Raw genomic sequence first — 20077 nt, forward strand, 5'->3', positions numbered from 1 at the left:
TGGCTTAAATTAGCACAACATTTAATTTCACAGTGAATCGTGAGATGCACTCTGCTAACCAAACTAGCCAGTGTTAGCTAATAATTCTGTTTTTTTCCCTCTCCACTAAATATGGTCACATTGGCTCAAACATTAAAAAATAATAAATGGTTATAGCCAAAATAAAGAAACTCAAGGCAAATACTCAAAAGGTGAGAATCATCAGGTGGCTACACTCGTGCATTTCTTACAGTGTATAGCTGCAACCACAATATCAAAGCAAAAGGCAGAGTTTGTGTCCAGATCTACTTGATTTGTTTAGTTTAGTTTGTAGCAGAGATACGTTAAAGGACCTTGTTGAAATCTGAATTATATTCAGGAAAAAAACAATCACAGCAACTCTTGTTTTACTGTTTCTGATGATCATGGTGTCTTGTCTCTGATTTGTCTTTCAGCGTCTGATGTCATGAGTCTGGACGGCGTCAGCAGCAGCCTGGTGTTCAGGTTGAGTCCCGGGCTGAGACAAACGTCCAGAGATGTCATGTCTCTGCAGTTCAAAACCCTGAGGAATTCTGGGACGCTGCTGCACGTAGAGGGAGAGGGAGGACTCGGCCTCAGTCTGGAGCTAGAGAGAGGAAAGCTGCTGCTGCTGCTGCTGCTCAGAACAGGTATAACACACCTGATACATACAAATACACTGAAACTTTCAGATCCTAACAACCAGTCATACATACTGATACAGTACAGTGGGGGAAAAGAAAAGTTAGTTGACCCTAAACTGTCTCAAACAATACTTCAAAAAGTAAAATTTAAAGCTGACCTATTATGACCTACCCATACTCAAAGTTTCAGATCATGAGGTAAACGTATGTAGGAGTATTCCCAGTATTAGTCTGCAGAGGGCGCTAAACGGCTTGTTCTGCTTATCACGCTTATCCCAGTTCTCCGATATGAAACAAAGTAGTAAGTCACTTTGTGTAAGTAATGATAAATTGGAAGAGAAAATAAACCCCTCTGAGAAAACTTAAGCCTGGCTGCGGTCGGGTGGAGACAGAGGACATGCACGCTGCTGCCTCATTGGTTTAAATCGCATCTCTTGCTACAGCCGTGATGGATGGTTCCCAATCACTGTGTCATGTGTTAGGTAAGCGGGAAAACTCTGGTGTTGAAAAATGAAGCCAAGGTGGAAAAAAGTGTGAAACACTGCAGTACCTTGAGTGTCCACTTGAGGCTGGCTCCAAGAGACCTTGAAGTCACATACACACCCTATTCTAAAATGCCTGTTTTTATAGCAGAAATTAACATGTTTACAGCCTGGTACAAAAAACAATTTCGATTTGATTGGTCATTGTCTTCAGGCGCACACACCGTATGGGGGGTGAATTTTTTTTATAAGTAGTCCTTCTTGATTTTCTGAAGAATACGAGTTATGCATAGTTAGGTGTGTAGCAAACCTGTTTGACAGACTGGAGCGATGTAGCGTTTTGTCAAGTTGCTTAATACCCGCCTCAGCTCTCAGCCTGTCGCATTTCCAGCATGGTTACCACCACTAACAGGTTTTCAAAGCCCCCTGCAGTAACAGATGGGTGACGTCACTCAGGCTTTTGTCAATGCATATTTACAGTCTATGGTGTTAGGGCCGGACTCTGCAGGAGTTGATGCATGGCTTACAGTCTTGTACAGAGGTGTGTGTGTGTGTGTGTGTGTGTGTGTGTGTGTGTGTGTGTGTGTGTGTGTGTGTGTGTGTGTGGGGGTTCATATATGTTATGTTTGTGTAAACGGGGTTAAACCAGAGGTTTGCCAGGCTGCCATGCTGAATCATCACCACATGGCTCACCTCTCCACAGGAACCCCATCTGGCTGCTGAAATACTTTCTCCATCCATCCCTTCATTTCTTTGGCTTCTCTCCATTTCACACCTCCCACCTCCCCCCCCCCCCCCCCCCCCCCCCCCGCTCTTTCTTTTTTTTCTAAATCCCGGAATCCCTTTTCCCCCCTTCATATCTTCCTCTTCTTACGTCTCTATCTCACCTTTCAAACATCTGTCAAACACTTCCCGTTCTTCTTTTTATCTTTTAACAAAGTTTCAAGATCTTTTTAAGTTTCCAAAATGAACACTGGCACATCCTTGGAGAAAATCCCTTTTTGTTTAAAGAAAGTTTACACTGACTATACGTCTATGTAGTAGACACTGAGCATCAACTTTACAAAAGACCCAGACATCCAAGAAGAGTTTTAAACCTCAAAAAAAACAAGGGAATCACCTTGAAAATGTGTCTCCTTATAAAGACAGACGGTGGCACAATCTAGAGATACTGTTCCTCTGTTACACCTAAATTACCTGTGAAAACGTTCCCCCCACCCCCTCAAACAGACTCCATGCCATCTTATATAATGGCCACTCTAACTTAAGGACCGTGTCATGATAAAGAACGTCTATGTCACTGTAAAAGGCGACTGCAGCCCCAGAGGAGGAGATTAAAACCATCCATTGAAATGATGGAGGAGAGAATCACAGGAGCGCCGCTTCTGCAGCGACAGATTGAAACCGAAAGCAACAAACAAGCCCGGCTTCTTCTGTTCTTCTTCTCTTCTTTTATTTTTGGCCGCGCTTTCTCTTTGTGTTTCATTGCTTTGTTCTCCTTCATCTCTGGTCTAATTAGTCTTGTTTGTCTCCACAGATCTCTGGTTGTTATATTTTTGCACATCACAAGACACCACTCGCCTTTTTCTTTTTTGGTTGTACAATCTCCATTTTTGTCTCCTCCTTGTCCCTGACACACTTAAACAGCCCTTTGATATTTCACTTCAACCACCGTTCTGCCTTCTGTCTTTCTCCTTCATTATTGTTTACAGTGTCGGGGGTAACGGGTTACAAAGTAATCTGATAGAGGACTCGGATCACATGTTAGCTCTGCAATTCAAATAAATTATGATTTATAATTTATACATTTTATATAATTTATACACTTTTTCATAATGGTAATCCATTACTGGAAAGAAATGTCTATATTTCCTTTTGTCGTAATGACAATCCCTAAAACAATCCCTGAAGCACATGCACTGTTTCTGTTTCTCTCCTAACTGTCGGCAGGTAGCAGCAAACCAGCTGAAGGTAAACCTGCAGGTGTGTCAGAGTGGATGCATAGTTTGCTACTTCAAATAGTAATGAGAGCATTTACTTTGCGGAAGTATCTTTATGATGTTGAATTTTTTGACAAAATGGACAAGAGCAACGTCATGGTGAAATGTAAATCCAAGAGCCGACTGTATGCCAAGTCAAGAACTAAAATGTTCTCCTCTGCAATGACCATTTAACTTTCAAGGCTGTCCATTCAGGCGCCTCTACTGGTCAACATAGTGGGAGAGTAACTTTGTATGTCAGCATGTAAAAAGTCCAGTTAGCGACGTTAACACCAAGGCAAGGCAAGTTTATTTATATCGCACATTTCAACAGCAAGGCAACTCAAAGTGCTTCACCCAACTTCAAAAGCATCATGACAGAGGGAAAAAAAAAGAAATCTTAAAATAGAAAATTTAAAAATCACTTCACAGTCACAGAGAAGAACCATTTGGACATTCCTTGGCATTTTTACTACCTCCTTCATGTCCCAGAATGTTTGATATTTCCTCCTGATATTCGATGGTTTTGGTTTACTGTAACCAGGACACGCTTTTATTAATCTCACCAGCACTAGTTTGGTCACTTCGCACTGAACTCATGTAAACAAAAGTGACAGCGTCGCACAACGACGTCAAACTGAGGAGAAACCGAGTTTTCCCCGTCTACACATAAACACCTTAAACAGAGTTTGTGAAAAACTTTACTCTAGAAGGAGTTTTAAAGGCCAAAACGCACAGAAAAAAAACTGTTTTCAAAAATACCCACTTACATGTGGACCAGGCCTTAGTGTTTTGCATTACAAAACCTCTTGGCCTATATTTCCTCTTTGTGATTTGTGATTTTTTTTTTTTCCAATGTTCTATCCCTAAAAAGTTCTACTGTATGTTTCTCTCTTTCTCTATGTCTCTCTGCATGAGAACATGTAGATTACAGGTCATGTGATGGATGTCTTTGGTTGTTTTTCTGTTCGTTGACCCTGAGCACACTCATGCTCAGATCTGCTTCGTTAAGAAATTTAAATGAAATATGTTACTGGAAGATGTCCAACTACTCTGCTCTCATCTCTCATGACTGACTCCTGCTTTCTCTCTCTCCCATCCTTCACACAGCAATAAACTTATCCATCCAGTAAAGCATTGGATCATAAAACCCCACTCTTCTCGCTCCTCTACCCCCTGACGGCGTAATAATTGTCCAATTAATCAATGCCATTAAATACACTGATTTGTTTTTAAGTCCCGCCGCGCTTCCTCTCATATTGATTTTGAGTGTCTCCCTCCACTCGTCCAGACTTTAATCAAGTAACTCATCACAATAAAATCTGTCGACGGGGCTTTATTCCAACTTGTTTTTTCTCCTCCAAGCTGCAGACAAATACATCATCTCACAGAACAGGCTGAAAGATATAGGTTTGTCTATCATCTTCCCAACTGTGTCTTTGTCTCTCTTTGAACTTCTCCCTATAGAATATCTGATACATTTTTAATGGCCGACTGGATTCAGCTCTTTCTTGCTCCTTCTCTCAGCAGAATCACAAAGTTTCTCTTGCTGTACTTTGTGGAGGGGGGGGGATGGATCCACTTATTCTGAGCGGCTCATCTATCATTAATGATGTCTCGCTTTGTTTCCTCTGCACTTTTTTTTTTTCCCCCCCAAGTAAAGCATTATCATATATTTGGCTGCGGCTCTCTGTGAACGTATGCAGATATCCTGTAGTCCCAAACGAGAGGAGAGAGAGAGAGAGAGAGAGAGGCCGACCTCACCGTCATCCTCTCTGCGGGATCGCAGAGAAAAGTGAAACATTTAGACACAATATGGAGGCTGGGGCGTTGTAGCTGTCAGGATTAGGGCTGGCGTTCCCCTGACAGATTTTTCAGATTGTAGGGAAAGAAACAGACTCGCAGGTCAGATAATAAGAAACAAACAAAGTGTGGAGAAAAAAAAACAGACAGTCAGTTCAGGTATCATGCGAGTGAAAAGGAGAAAACATCCCGACAGATACAATAAAAAAAAGTCTGTCAGGAGTAGAAAAGAAAAGTACAGCTGATAATTATTTAAAAAATCAACAGCTCACTCGTCAAATCTGTAAATCCAATGAATGTTTCATTTTATCTCGTCTTGTTTCTTCTGCAGTGTGAAGTTCAGACTTTGCAAATTAAACACTGCTGATGTTTTGATTAAGAAACGTCTCCGTCTCTGTAATTTATTTTTCTCACTCTTATGATTAGACTTCAATAACAGCCTTTGTCTCCGTCTGCTTTGTCATCCTCCGCCTCCGCTCCTTTTTTTCTTATTTTTGTGCTCTCGCTCCGTCAGCTCACTTTTGAAATGATTGTTTCCATCCTCTCGTTGCTTCCTCGTTCCTCCCGTCTGATTGTCTCTATCCACCTTTAGTTCCCAACTGTTCCTGCCCCTTCTTTTTTGACCTTTCTTCCCCTGACTTCTTGTCATCTCCTTCTCTTCTCCTCCTCCTCCTCCTCACTCATCAACTTCCCCTTCCACACCTCATCATCTCTCGTCCCTCCCTGTCCAATCTTCCTCCTCCCTTTCCATCTCTGCCTTCTTGTCCTAACAACCTTGGTTTTTTTTCTTTCTCCTGACCTGCTCCTCTCACTCTCTGGTTCTCCTTCATTTCTCATCCTTCTTCTTCTCCCCCTCCTCTTCTTTATCGTCTCCTCCAGGTAGGACTCCATCCTCTGAGCCCCGGCGGCTGGCTTCCCTCGGCAGCTTGTTAGATGATCAGCACTGGCACCATTTGGCGTTCGAGCGACGCAGCTCTCACCTCAACCTCACGGTGGACAAACACACAGAGAGGGTTCAAATCCCTGCAGAGTTCAACCACTGGGACATCAAGCAGGTGGGACAAAACACACCTCTCTGACATAAATTAAAAAACAAAAGTCTTGGATTTGATATCAGCATGTGTGTGTTTCTCTGGCACAGTTGAGCGTCGGTGCAGTCCACGATGTCGGCTCTCAGAAACCAGTTGTCTCCAAGAGGAACTTTCAAGGCTGCCTGGAAAACCTTCAGTACAATGGCCGCAACTTGATAGAGCTAGCTAAACACAAAGACCACCAAGTTACAGTTGTGGTAAGTCAAATTTACAGTGAACATGACAGTAAGACGCTAAAAACAATCATCACCTGCTTTCTGACTTCACATGAAAAAAAAGCAGGTTGTTGTTTCTATAAACTGTTAAGAGGTAAAACACAATAATGCCAACTTGATGCGTCACCCTTAGGCGGCTGTGGCTCAGTGGTAGAGTCGGTCGTCTCTCACCGGTATGGATCAGAGTTCGATCCCCAGCTCCTGCAGCCACATGTCCGATGTGTCCTTGGGCAAGACGCTTAACCCCAAGTTTCTCCTGCTGCTTCAGCGGCATTTGAATGTATATGAATGGGATTAGTTAATACTGATGGACACTTTACATCGCAGCTTCTGCCATCACCGTGTGAATGGGTAGGTGTGGCCTGCGGTTTATTTTTTTTTTTATTTTTTTTTTTAATTAGGTGCAATAGAGTGACAAACTGGTGATATATACATAACAAATGAGGCACAAAAAAACAAACAGACAAGGTCAGAACAACAACTCCAAAACACAGTAAAAAATAAAATAAAACAAATAAAGACAGCAATAGACACACATCAGACTACGACCAGCAAAACTACAAAACTATATGAAGTACCTAAGAAGGGATACAAGAAGTGAAAGAAGCGATAGAGAGAAAAAGAGAAGGGGAGGGAGAGGAGGTGCTTTGTAAGGGGGAAAGTTGAGCAGTGTGTTTGGTATGTGTTGAATATGTTGATGTTGAACAATGTTGTGGTGTGAGAGGTGAGAGTTTGTGTAATGATTATGTTTTAGCTGAAGTTGACTGCAGCCGGGGTTTTGGGTTTGGTTTGAGCATTTGATGGCCTGTGGTTTAAAAGCGCTTTGAGTAGCGATATGCAAGCGTCCATTTACCTTACCAAAATAAAAGCCTCCCTGGGACACAAGTTGTACTAAAAGTTATGCTGCTTATATCGAAGATCAAATATCTTTGAAGTGACATTTTCAACTTGAAGTAACAAAGTTATATCTTTATATCTTCTGAGCTTTTTTATTACAATGTTTGTGTTGTTGTTTTTTGAGGAACAAACATTTTTCCACAGTCCCATCAGTCTGATGAATTCATTCAAGTGTTAGCTCTGTAAACTTACAAGGTACTGCATGACCATTATCCAAACAATGTTAGCAACTAGATAAACAGGGAGGAGACATTTAGCAGCTGAACAGTCAGATATTTCGCTTCAGAAGTTGGTGGAGACCAAAGCAGAGCGTTAAAAAGCACGGGCAGCTAATTGTGCTGCTACAATAAAACGATTTCAAACCTTATTGACTGCAAAACATACACACAGATCCATTTGTATTATGTTACATTACTTTTGTTGCATAAGTCGACTCCAAGGCTTACTCTCAGGCTTCACCTTTTCACCTTTTCTTCAGCATCATTATCACCTAACACTCTTTTATTTTCACTCTCCTTCAGCTTGTTATCACCAATCTTTCACTTTATTTTCACTTTGAAGTTTTTGTGTTATGTGTGATGAAGATCAGAGCCTTAATGACTAAACTAATGAGCCCACTTATCCTCACTATAAAGACGTGTTGATTGGTTACATGTTGGAAAAACAACTCAACCGACTTGATGCATGGGAATCTCCATCCTGCTGTGAGTTCTTTGTACAACCACACAGAGTTGTTTTTGGTTCCTCTGACGTGATGGCGACAGATCACATAAATCATTTGGGGGAAAGCGCAGAGCTTTGATGTTCTGCTTCTCCAAACTCGCTGAGCGCTGATCTTTCTGTCTGAGAAGGAATACAGAATAACCAGGAGGAGATGCACTTCCTAAAATAAAATCTGCAGGCTACATTCGGCCCTCCATGAAATTATTTTGTGCCATGAATAGCGGATAATGTGACTAATTCATTAAAAGACATGCTAGCAAGCACCAGGGACACACAGCTTAGACTCCACTAAAGCTTTTCCAATGCTAATCAGTCCTCTGCATGCATAGAGGAGTAAATGACATCTATGCTAACGTGCAGGTGTGTCTGTGCATGTTGACATGCGTATAGCACCACTGGGAAATCATCCAGATGCAGTTGATGCTGCTAATTAGCCGCTAGCTGGTTAATGAAGCTGATGAAGGCTTAACGAGGTCCCGATGGTTAGACTTCCAGCTCTTCTTTTCCGTTGTTCACAGGGGCCTTTAGATGTTTCAACAACGACTATTAGTGGATCAAAGTCTGTTTGAACAGTTTCTAAAGAATTGTCCCTTAATACTGTAAGTGGCATCTACGGAGAGAGCGCAAACAAAGCAAAACTCCTTTAAAGAGGACATATTATCCCCCTCTTCCACCTTTTCAAACAGTCCCCCTGTGGTCTAAATGAAACATCTGTGCTGTGCTTTGGTCAAAATATAACATGAATCAAGCACCAGAGGAGGTTTGTGACCCTGTATAAACCAGCTCTCTCAGAACGCTCCGTTTTGGTGTGTGTGTCTCTTTAAATGCAATAAGCCCCGCCCCCTGAGTTTTCCCCGTAGACATCACTCCTCTGTAGCGAGAATAAAAATGTGCAGAAGATGTTCTAGGCTGGAGGTGGAGTCCATGGGTGGAGATACCAGGGGATTTTTTTTATTTACCAGAATCCCACTGTGATGTCACAAGGAGAGCAAATTTGAAACTGAGCATTTTTCTCTGTGTTGTAAGACTTATGCAGACCACAAACAAAGGACTGGATGGATTTATTTCACATTTTGTGGGTCAGTAGACACTCAGGTTACCTAAATATATGTTCAAAAACACTGTAGAAGTTTTTTATAATATGTCCCCTTTAAGACAAATGTGCATGGCTGAAGTTCTAATAGAGGCTGTTTTAAATTTGCTCTGCAGCTCTCCTCGTAATACAGTTGTAATAAAGTTATAGAAGATTTTAATTTCAAGGCAACTTTTTGATGTTTTTACGGCATGAAATTAAATTGAAGCACAGCCTGTAATGATATGTGTCGGTGTGTTTCGTAGATTTTTAGCTGTGAATTGCTATTTTGGTGACTTTTATTGCTCACCTTTTACTTTATTCGTTGCAGTCCTGCTACAACCTTCCCCATTGTGCCTCTATATATATATCACTTTAACAGCTCTACAAAGGGCTTTTAGATGTCATCTGTGTTTCCGGAGCATTATAAAGATAGCAGACTGATATTCCCAGCAGAGAGCCGGGACTGTAATTTATTACTGCTGCAGCCTTAGCAATGAACCTGGTGTCATTACCACCACTCAAGACAATGGGCCGAGACAGGAGTGTAGATATAGAGCTGTCACATACATACCCACCTCTAAGCTCCATGACTTTGGTATCTACAGTTTGCTTGGTGTGTAATCTCAAGGAGACTCGCTGATGAGATCATCATGACACGGGGTCACATCGACACGCCCTCTGCGGCTGATTAATATTCATGTTTTATGTTGTTTGTAGTAATCAGTCTTTCTGTCCCTCCTCCCTCTCTCTCTCTCTCTCTCTTCTCTCTGTTTGTTTCCCTCTCAGGGCAATGTGACCTTTTCTTGTGCTGAGCCGGTTTCTGTTGCCGTGACGTTTCCCGGCCCGCAGAGCTTCCTCCAGCTGCCGGCGGCGACAGCGTCCTCCTCTGGGGGCGTGTCCATTGGGTTTCAGTTCAGGACGTGGAACAAGGCGGGGCTTCTGCTCACCTTTGACCTGGCTCAGGAAGGGGGCATGGTCTGGTTGTACCTGAGTGAGGCCAGACTCCGAATGCAGATCCATAAGACTGGCAGAGCGCTGCTGGAGCTCAGCGCAGGTCAGACTTTACAGCTTATAGAAACTTATAACATCTGTCTTGAAAATGATGTTCAAAATGTATATCTCAGCCCAATTTTTTCATCTGAGAGCTGCTTTAAAAAATTAATGTGGCCTCGAGGTTCTTGCATCACATCACTTACAATTACTCCCACAAGTTTGAACCAGCTGATTTAAGATACTTCTTGTATATGTCAACACAACAAGCTGACAAAGCCTCTCCATGCCACTGCGTTAGCACCAAACTGTACCTCAGCAGACATCGTTTCAGTCTTACTTTTATTGTCCCTGAATATCCGTAACCACCCATTGGCCATTGGTGAAGGGCTTCATGTGCTTTGTTACAATGTGCACCACTTTAAGTAATGCCATCGTTGCCCCTTCGTTGGTTGGGTGAATGGAGATTCCTGTTTTTTAAGTGTTGCTTCAGTTCGTTCACTCACAGTTTGTAGCGCGTTGTCGGCAGGAGTGTCCTGTGCAAAGTGACCATGAACCTGAGCGTAGTGGCGCTCCATGTTGCTTCTTTTGCCAATTGAACCGATGGCTCAGTTTATGAAACACACACACTTGTCCTCCACATTTGTCAAAATTTTATATAAACTTCAAAACTCTCTTTCTCACCCAATGTGGAAATAGTATGTTATGATACCTTCGTTGTCCTTTATTAATCTGGCCAAATGGCTGCTGTCTGTAAAGCTGCTGAAATCCAGAGCAATGTGTTGGAGACTCATGTCATTGTCCTTTTTAGATAAACACACTACCTTTATTGTAAAACCCAAAATTTCTCATCTTTAATGTTATCTTTAATACTCCAATATGTCGTCCCTCAGCCCTCGTAGATATGTAAACCAGTTCTCAAAGCATTCTCACCCCAAGTCTTCAGTTAATAATGTCTTCTTTTAAGGCCGTTTGGTATCTCATTTAGATGCATAAAGTCTCCCTTAGTGTCTCATTAGGGCTTTCACAGTCGACTCTGTTGAATGTCAACAACATTTACTTTGCATTTGTTTCCTTCTTGTCTAACATGTGGTGAATCAAATCCTCAGGTTTGTCAAAAAACAACATGGTTAAAGTGAAGAAAACACCTAGGTTTAAACGTTTTCAAATGGACTTGATATCAGTGTTTTGGTTGGAAATCTGATGTTGTTTGACCCGTCCATTTCCTCCTCTGATGACACTCTAAGTGTATTTCTTTTTGGGAGGGTGTTTTAACACCAGGGGACAAAACTTTGGTAATTGACCTCTTGGGAATGACAACAAGCTGGTTATCTATGATACCGCTGTATAAACAATACTTTAAAGAAACTTACTATATCATCAGCCATTAAGGACACATGCTATGTTAAAATGCTGGCCTCTCTGAGAACAACGCAGCAGCCAGTATGTCCTCTTCTTGAGTTGCAATCCCAGTGCGTAATGGTTTGTTTTTTGTTTTGACCAGAGAAGGTAGTCGCTTTTAAGGAACAGCCGTTGTGCCGCTCACCCCTTTGTTTATCAGGCAAACGGCAAACCAACAGGTGTTGCAGCGATGGAAGCGGGCAAGAGAAGTGGTTCAGATAGAAGTGATTGTACCCGACCTAAAAAGCCTCTGCATGTTTCTAATAAGCTCCACGAGCAGAAACGTGCTCAAACTAGGATCAATATTGGAGATGCTTTTGAAAAATGGAGAGAGGTTAGAACACAGAAAGGTTTACAGACCCATGCAGAGCTGGATAAACACTGAAGCTTCAGAGTCCACCACATGGTGACCTGTGTGAGCATCGACTCTAGAGAGGAGGGGGGGGGGGAGAATTATCTCTGTTTATTAAACACTAGGTGTCTTGAGTTACATACATATTGCTTCTTTAAAAACAAACAAACATGTTTTTGCCATCATGTCTTCTTTAACTTGTTTTCTCAGGCTCTGCTCTTAATGACGGTCAGTGGCACTCAGTGGAGCTGATCTCCAGACGAGGTCGTCTGACAGTCTCTGTCGATAAAGAAGAAGGAGGTGTTGCTCATGCCGGCTACTCCATCATCACAGGAAGTAAACTCTTCTTTGGTGGTAAGAATACATGCTCTTAAAGTCAATCTAAATGGGGATGCCAGTCACCGAGCTCACAGTCAGAATCCACCAGACTAAAAAAACAAACAAACATCTCTTATAGAACATGATATCAGACATGTTTTCACTTTATTTTGAATTATTTTTGAAAGTAAATTCAAATAGACCTGAGTTGAGCTTAAATCAGTATTCAAGAAGATTACAGCTGCACATAATTTATGTTGTGATTCAGCTAATTTTGAAAATAGCTCTGCTAAGCTAAGCTTTTTTTTTTTTTTTTTACCTTTTCTCCCTTTAATGAGTTTGACTTGAATTATTAATTGAGTTTTCTTTTTTAATTAATTATTCTATTACTGCATTTTTTAAACACGGTTAGGTCTTGCCTTTCACTGTTTCACCTTTAAAGAAAATAAATTAAATACATCATGAATGATTGACAAAGTCATCATACCCACTGTCCTTCTTTTTCTCTTCTGCCATGGATTAGACCGGTCATATTTGCCCTGAACGATGTGCATTAATATTAGACTTTTTTATGTTTTGTGTTACAGTTGTCTACCGTCCTCTCATTTCTGTCGTTCCTCTGTCCTCCTATCCTTCCTTCTTCTCTCATTTCTGTAGTTCCTCTGTCCTCCTATCCTTCCTTCCTTCCTTCTTCTCCTAGTTTTGTCTTTCCTCTGTCCTTCTATCATTCCTTCTCATCTCTCTAATTTCTGTTGTTCCTCTGTCCTCTTATCCTTCTCTCTTCTCTCTCTCTCTGTTCTTTCCTCTCTTCCTTCTCTGGAGTCTTTTCTCCTAAAATCTTTGTTCAACAATATTGCAGTCGTGGCATGTTCTCTAACTGCCTCGGGCTTTTTATGGCCTCCCTCATACACTCTAATACATGTGCACAATCCCTATCTCCTTTTTCCACATTAAGCCAGCTGCTAAGAATATAATATATATTTTCATTTGATCAAGGCTTGGCCTACATTTGCGTAACTGCAGCCGCTTTAAGATTTAAAAAAAAACAAAAAAAAAAACACCACAGCTCAACTCTCTTGGTGGTAGGACATATTTACCACAGTGTAACATAATAGTTATCTTTGATTAGTCACAAAGGGTTTTGATATTGTCCACTCTGCTGTCATGTTTCTCTCCTCATTGTGTTTCTTATTGACTCTAACTGTTGTCTTTACTCTTTGGTTCAGGTTGTCCAGCAGAAGAAAACAGTCAGGAATGCAAAAACCCCTTTAACATCTTTCAAGGCTGCATGCGTCTCCTCAGCGTGGACAACCAGCCAGTGGACCTGATAATGGTGCAGCAAAGACTGCTGGGAAATTACAGTCAACTGCAGATCGACATGTGTGGCATCATTGACAGGTAAGAACCACCGAAACTCCTCTCACTGGTCCAACAAGTGCCACCATTTTATATTCTCTGCGATTACTGAGACACCCGTTAGTCGTTAGGCAAGCTGTCACGTGCAGCTTACACCATCGATCGCTTTGTGTTTTCACTATCTAAGCATTGATCCTCCTTGGAATATAATTGTGGGAAACAATTGAGTGTCCAGGATAAAACTTTTGGAACATATTTGCATATATAACAACAGAACTGCAAAAGAAGCACAGCTCTGACCTTATTATACCTTCATTTCTAAGCCCAACAAATCCATCACATCCTGGGATTCTAATCACAAAACATCCTCAGGCGAAGGAGCTCCCACCTGACTGTGTTAGAAGAAAGTAAACTAAAATAATTGGTGCGTCTGTCCTAACATTAGGACTCCTCAGGTGTTGTTCTGTTAGGAATTCACAAAGGATTTGAGCTGTAAAACGAGGTCCGAAATCTGAGAGGTAGTCTGCAAAACTCTTGCACTCAGTGTGCCGCTGCAGGCAATGTGTCTCAACATGTCGGGATTTTGTTGCAGTAGAATCTGATCCATTACTTCTGTATTTTGATGGTGGCTATTTAATTTAAGTCAATCCGCCAATAAGTCAATAATTCAATCTGCGTGCCGATACATCAATAAGAACAATACACTTCTAGGTTGATATTTTCCTGCATTTCATGTAGAATCCTTAATGATGCATGATTTATTTTCTCACATAATAGGTTCAGGATAAAGTTTGTGTTGATGAAGTCCATAAAGACTTTCTCATACCAGGAGTGGGGTTTGAACCCACGAGGACTACTGTCCATTGGAACTTAAGTCCAACGCCTTAACCACTCGGCCATCCTGGTCACTGTGATTTACTGTTTTACTTATGGTTCCACATTGGAGATAAACCCCCATGAAGCATACACCTACATCCTACAAATATCCTACAGAGTAGAATTTGAAGCCAGGATAGCCTGTGGCAGTTACATTTTCCTGGTTTGTTCCCATATTTGACAAATGACTCAAATGACTCACTAACATATCTATCCCTATCCCCTATCCCTCTTCCTGCATCTTATCCCATCTCTCCCCCTATCCCTTTCCAAGCCCGGCGCAGTCTAGGCCTGTGAAGGCTGTTTCGTCATGAGCCGGGGATCCGGCCGAAGATTTCTGCCTTTTAATAAGGCAGTTTTTTCTTACCACTGTAACTTTTGCTGCTTTGCTAAAGTGCTCATGATGGATAGGCCGGATCTTCGTAACATAGCAATAAGTAAGGTCTTTTATCTGCTTCTTGTAACATAACAAAGAGTAAGGTCTTTTGACCTGCTCTTTTGTAATGTTAACAGACAAAGAGTAAGGTATTTTACCTGCTTTTTGTAAAGTGTCTCGAGATAACACTTGTTATGAGTTGACGCTGTTTGTTTCCTCTCTCATGGTTGGAGAGTAGTATTACCAGGAGTGGGATTTGAACCCGCAGGGACTTATGATGCCCATTGCATCTTGAGTGCAATGCCTTAACCACTCGGCCATCCTGGTCATGTTGGAGATATTCATAACCAACACTTACAGCTTTGATAAATGTATTCAACCAAAACCCACACCTTCATTTCCCCAATAAGTTATCTTGAACTGTCCTACTTAGTGGGACATATCAAAACAATGAATTTATCATTAGAATCATTAATTGACCCTAAATCACCTTGTTTTTGGGGGGTTTTAAAACATTCAGATATCCCGTGTGCTCCACACATTTTCCTTGTCCATCTTTGATACCAAAACAATTTATGGCATTGGATGTTTGAAATCAAACTGACATCACTACAAATTCACATTCAACAGAAAAAAAGTAGCTAAAAGAGACTTACTAGATGTTCAACAATACATTGATGGGCCGGATACAGACAGAACCAATAGCTCTTCTGTCTGTCAGAAGTTCCTTGATGTTTTGTTTTAGTTCTGAGTTGCTTCAATAGTTTTGTCATCCATGTTGAAAGGAGACAAAACTTTTGAGGAAGTGAAATGTAATCTTTTTTTTCTTCTTTGATTTTTTTGGCAGAGTAGTTTTTTTGTGAGTTGAAGAGGTATGGAGTGTCAGATCCAGGAAAGGAACAAACAAACACAAAGAATGAAAAAGCATGCACTCACAGTCACAGCGTTTCCTTTCCAATAAGGAATAGAGAATTATTGCTCAGTGGCCTGAGGTGTGAAATAACCACTGAAAGCCCTGTTTGCTTTATTTCCCCCTCATATCTGACGAATCAACATGCCTGCCTGTGTTTTCTCTCATCTCTCACCTGTTTCTCACCAGAATAATAAGTGTTATTCTCACCTTGGTATCTGTCTTTTGTTTTAAATTAATCAGCTTTGATTGAGCCTTCTTCATTTAGCACCACGATGAAACAAGAAGTGACACTTTCAATGCAAATAACAATCTTAAAGGAGACTGTTTGATTTAGTGGAAGTTATTACAAGGACCTGTTGAACATAAACTAACAAAACCAAGAGAGATTATATCAGAATTTAATTTCACTGAAATTAAAAAGGACTTCATCAACAACTAAGTACAGGACAATATCTCATTACAGTCTGATGTTGGTGCATGGAGTCAGAGAGTCACTAACACAAACACAATTTAATCTGAGGTAAACATTAATGTCTGAACCAAATGTTGTGGAAATCCATTCAATATTAGCGTAGACATTTCAAATGAGATTACAAATGTCTACGTAGAGGAAGAGAGAGAGTCGGCAAAGTCAAACAACGTCCCCAAATAGAAGCTCAAACTTTTAGTCTTTGAGAAGAGTTTGAGGGTTTTTTGAAAGGGCAGCTAAACCAAACCCATTTGGATTAATTACCTGTGGAAAGTACATTTCTAGACAAAATTAAAAGCCAATCCATCCAATAGTGGTCAAGATGGTATGTTTGTACCAAAATTATCGTCAAACCAAATTATATACTGGAATTTTCCAATAGCCAGCCGTAGTGCTAACATGACAGATGGTGAAAAAAGACATTAGTAAAAAGATTAAAGGAAGCATTTTTGTCAATTCATATGATTGAGTGCTGTAAAAAAAAAAAGAGCATCATCATTAATGCATTTCATGAACTCCATTTTCACCTCTGTATGAGTACTTAACAGTTTTCTCACATCAGGAGAAAATGTTACATTGAGCAGAACTAATTACCCACTGTCAGTTTGGCGCTCAAAACACATTGCAATTAAAGCAGCAATCATAACAACCAAAAAACTCTACTCTACACAGCAACCAGCAGACACACTCCAATACATTTCAAACCTTTTTATACTGTATGTATAAATAAAGCTGCACACAAGCCTCACTTTCAGCTCAGAAGGAGAATCTGCTCGAGTGGGTTTAATCAAATATCTTCCTGTTTTTACATTTATTTGAATATTGTTCAGCAGAATTCACAGATCAGACTCACTCACTGGAACAGAGCAAGATAAAAGATGATGGCTCCCACTGTACTTTCCCCCACTGTAGCTCTGTTGATTAAATTTGAGATTCATGGGATATAAAGCTTAAAGGGAAAATGGAGTTTAAGACACAGCTTCCACACACTCTTCTTAGAGCAGAGTGTTGCATCTGTATTAGTGTGTCTGTGTGCAGACTTCATAGCAGGTCCACCCAATGCAATGAGTACCAAACAGAAGCAGCCATGCATTTAATAGACTTGACCTATCAGTCATATAACCGGGCTCGAACTGATTCAGATCTAATTCACTTCAGTTCTAAGCCATGTCCACAATGCAAGCAACATGGTGAGGGAGTCAACAGAAGGCAGTCTATTTCCTGTTGGGTGAACAACCCGGGGAATAAAGGAAACAACTACCTCCTCAGCCAGTCAAAGCTTTATAGTTCTTTATGTTTTATGTATACAAATAGCTGGAAATGAGGCCAATAAATCAGAGCATTGAGTTAAACAATGGGAAAACAAAACCTAGTTATTAAGGACATTTTAAATGGCTTTTATCCAACAGTTCCAGCGCTTAAAAAAAAGTGTGTCATCCAATTAATTGTCGCAATTTGAAAAGAAAACTCAAAACAAAAAAAAAAATGCTTTTTCCTTACTTTTGACAGAAGTATCTGTGGATCTAGATGGAAAATTCCCCTTTAAGGTGGGGAGACTTCAACATATGAGTATAACTGAGAGACGTGAGCAGGAGTTATAATAATCCAGAGTAGAGGGCAGTGGCTTTACCTATCATTCTCCAATACTATACCAGGAGTGGGGTTTGAACCCACGAGGGCATTTGCCCATTGGATCTTAAGTCCAACGCCTTAACCACTCGGCCATCCTGGTGGACTTGCTTCTTACATCTTGATGTTAATGTAAAAAGCACTCGTGTCCATAGCATCTTGTTAACTTGATTATTTATGTCTTGGCACATTTTCCCACCTGGTTGAGTTCCTGTAACCTGGAGAGTTCAGTCTAGACCTGCTCTTGTGGAAGAGTTTCCTGAGGTTACTTTTGTTGTGATTTTAACACTATGTCAATATAAATTGATTGATTTACAAGTGTGGGCAATGATAACATGATAATAGGACTGATGTTTAGATTTTTCCCTTAAAATAATGGCTCCAAAGCATAGGTCAAGGTTACATTATTCAACAGGACACAAGCAACATTTTGATTTATTTCACCCAAGCAACAACCTCTATTGTTGAAAAATTATGCCAACACAGAAATGCCAAGAAAATGCAGTCCCCTCAGTGTCCGCTTGAGGCCACATAAGCCCAGGATGTACCGTACACACCCCATATTGTATTGCATTTTTCACAGCAGATATAAACAGTTTTACTGCCTGGTTATAAAAAATAAAATAAAACTTGGTTTTGTAATTGATTGTCTTTTAGCACACACTGAGCAGGGGGTGAATTGTTTTAAATAATGCTGCCATTTTGATCTATGAAAGATACCTCAGCTCATGCTCTGTGGTTGTTTTCCAATATGGCAACCACTTTGGAAAGGCTTTCAAAACCGTAACTTGTAACCATTGAAAACCAAGAGTGCTCTTGGTGGGTTGTGTTAAAGTTCAAGCAGAGGTTAACATTACCAGGAGTGGGATTTGAACCCACGAGGACTTATGTCCATTGCATCTTGAGTGCAACGCCTTAACCACTCGGCCATCCTGGTCATGTTTGAAACATGTTCCTAGCCAACAGACACAGCTTTGATCATTTTATTCAACCACAACCCACACCTTCATTTCCCCAATAAGTTATCTTGAACTGTCATCCAAAAAGACAATACATTTTTTTTCTCATTTCTCAGCTGTGTGTGTGTTAACCATATTTCCACCTGTGGCCAAAAGGATGTGCTTGTTTGGCCAACATAGACGTTTATGCATCATGTTATAAAATGTGGACCTAATTCTTTACAATATGTGAGATAATGTTTCTGTTTGACTGCAGAGTTGACAAACTGGAAATCTTACAAAGCAGTAACAATGACTGATCAAAGTAAATGTCCTGTGATGGTGATAATCTTTGTTTTATTTCACATATTGGAACTTTTGGCTCCTTTGTAATTTTGAAAAGAGCTATAGTCACCATCACATGCAGTATATTCATTTGATTAGTCACAAGCAATATACATATATTTTGTTTCTTTGTAGTGTTTAGTTGATGTTTGTTTTATTCTTTCCAAAACTTGAAGGTTATCAACACACAAAGACAGAATAATCACTTTTAGAAAAAGAAAAACTCAATACTAGGAGTCAAATTGCACCTTAACCGCTCTACCACCTGATGATACTATGGCCTATTCATTGACTCGTTGACACTTATTTACACCATAGGACGGATATTTTTCTTCATATTTAATTAGGTCAATTAAGACCGAGGAAAAACTGAAAATGGAAACAACCTCGTACCTTATAACCAGTCACATAAATGCTGTTGAAACCTGTAAATATCCATGAAAGACCTGAGATTTCACCACTTTCAGTCTGAGTTTAATTACAGTACATCCCTGTCTCTGCCAAACTCTCACTGAGAAACTCTAAATATATAGGAACAAAAGAAACCAAGAAGTGTGGTAATGTGAATTTAAAGTGAAAGCCAAGTGCTTTATCTGCAAGGCTCCAGCTTACTCTTAGATTAAAGCAGTATAGAGATAAATGGGGGTAAAAACTCACAGTGTAGCAGGCTGGCAGGCTGCTGAGTCAGGACTTTTATCTAAATAAAAGGGAGGCTGCAGATTCTGTTCAGTCATCTGTTTTTTTTTTCTCTCAATACTCCCACCTGGGTTTGGAAAAACACACACAAACTACTCTGTCACATACTGTTAAATATGTGAACTCCAACAAAGGTATGTGGTGGTGTTACGAATATTTTTGAACTGTAGAGACATGAAAAAACACATTGACATACCCTCATGCTCTGAGAAGACCAATCATGCAAATGTGCATGTGTTCAGGTGTGTGTGTGTGTGTGTGTGTGTGTGTCTCAGACCTCCTGGAGGTGCCAGCCGGTCTTGCAACAGATGGAAAGCAGGCAGAGAGGATAATAAAAACAGTATTACTCATCATGTCCTGTTGTCCTCAGCAGAATGAGGTCACATGTTGTCTGCATGTATTTTACCAGAGACACAGGGTATTAGCGTGTCAGCCTTGTTATTTCCAAGTGTCACTCTTACATATTTCCCCCCCCCCAATTCAGTTGTCCTTTCTAAAAATATCAACACTGA

General features: G+C 40.6%; 1 protein-coding gene and 4 non-coding genes across 6 annotated transcripts in view; 1 reads left to right on the forward strand and 4 right to left on the reverse strand.

Moving 5' to 3' along the window:
- Window positions 1–20077, forward strand: part of LOC132979539 (contactin-associated protein-like 4) — a 340781-nt gene that overhangs the window by 52057 nt on the left and 268647 nt on the right. For both annotated transcript variants that reach the window (XR_009674058.1, XM_061045430.1), the window contains exons 5-10: window positions 435–647; window positions 5785–5960; window positions 6047–6193; window positions 9693–9960; window positions 11860–12003; window positions 13194–13365. Coding sequence is in view for 1 of the 2 variants with exons in the window: in XM_061045430.1 (XP_060901413.1) it covers window positions 435–647; window positions 5785–5960; window positions 6047–6193; window positions 9693–9960; window positions 11860–12003; window positions 13194–13365 (1120 nt within the window). In the remaining variant the exon portion in view is untranslated. The remainder of the gene's footprint in view (window positions 1–434; window positions 648–5784; window positions 5961–6046; window positions 6194–9692; window positions 9961–11859; window positions 12004–13193; window positions 13366–20077) is intronic.
- Window positions 14147–14229, reverse strand: trnal-uaa (transfer RNA leucine (anticodon UAA)). The gene has a single exon. It is a non-coding gene; the product is annotated as a tRNA-Leu (tRNA).
- trnal-caa (transfer RNA leucine (anticodon CAA)) lies at window positions 14817–14902 on the reverse strand. The gene has a single exon. It is a non-coding gene; the product is annotated as a tRNA-Leu (tRNA).
- trnal-uaa (transfer RNA leucine (anticodon UAA)) lies at window positions 17607–17689 on the reverse strand. Its single transcript has one exon. It is a non-coding gene; the product is annotated as a tRNA-Leu (tRNA).
- Window positions 18441–18523, reverse strand: trnal-caa (transfer RNA leucine (anticodon CAA)). Its single transcript has one exon. It is a non-coding gene; the product is annotated as a tRNA-Leu (tRNA).

This window comes from Labrus mixtus, chromosome 8 (assembly GCF_963584025.1).
Source record: "Labrus mixtus chromosome 8, fLabMix1.1, whole genome shotgun sequence".
Classification (NCBI taxonomy): domain Eukaryota; kingdom Metazoa; phylum Chordata; class Actinopteri; order Labriformes; family Labridae; genus Labrus; species Labrus mixtus.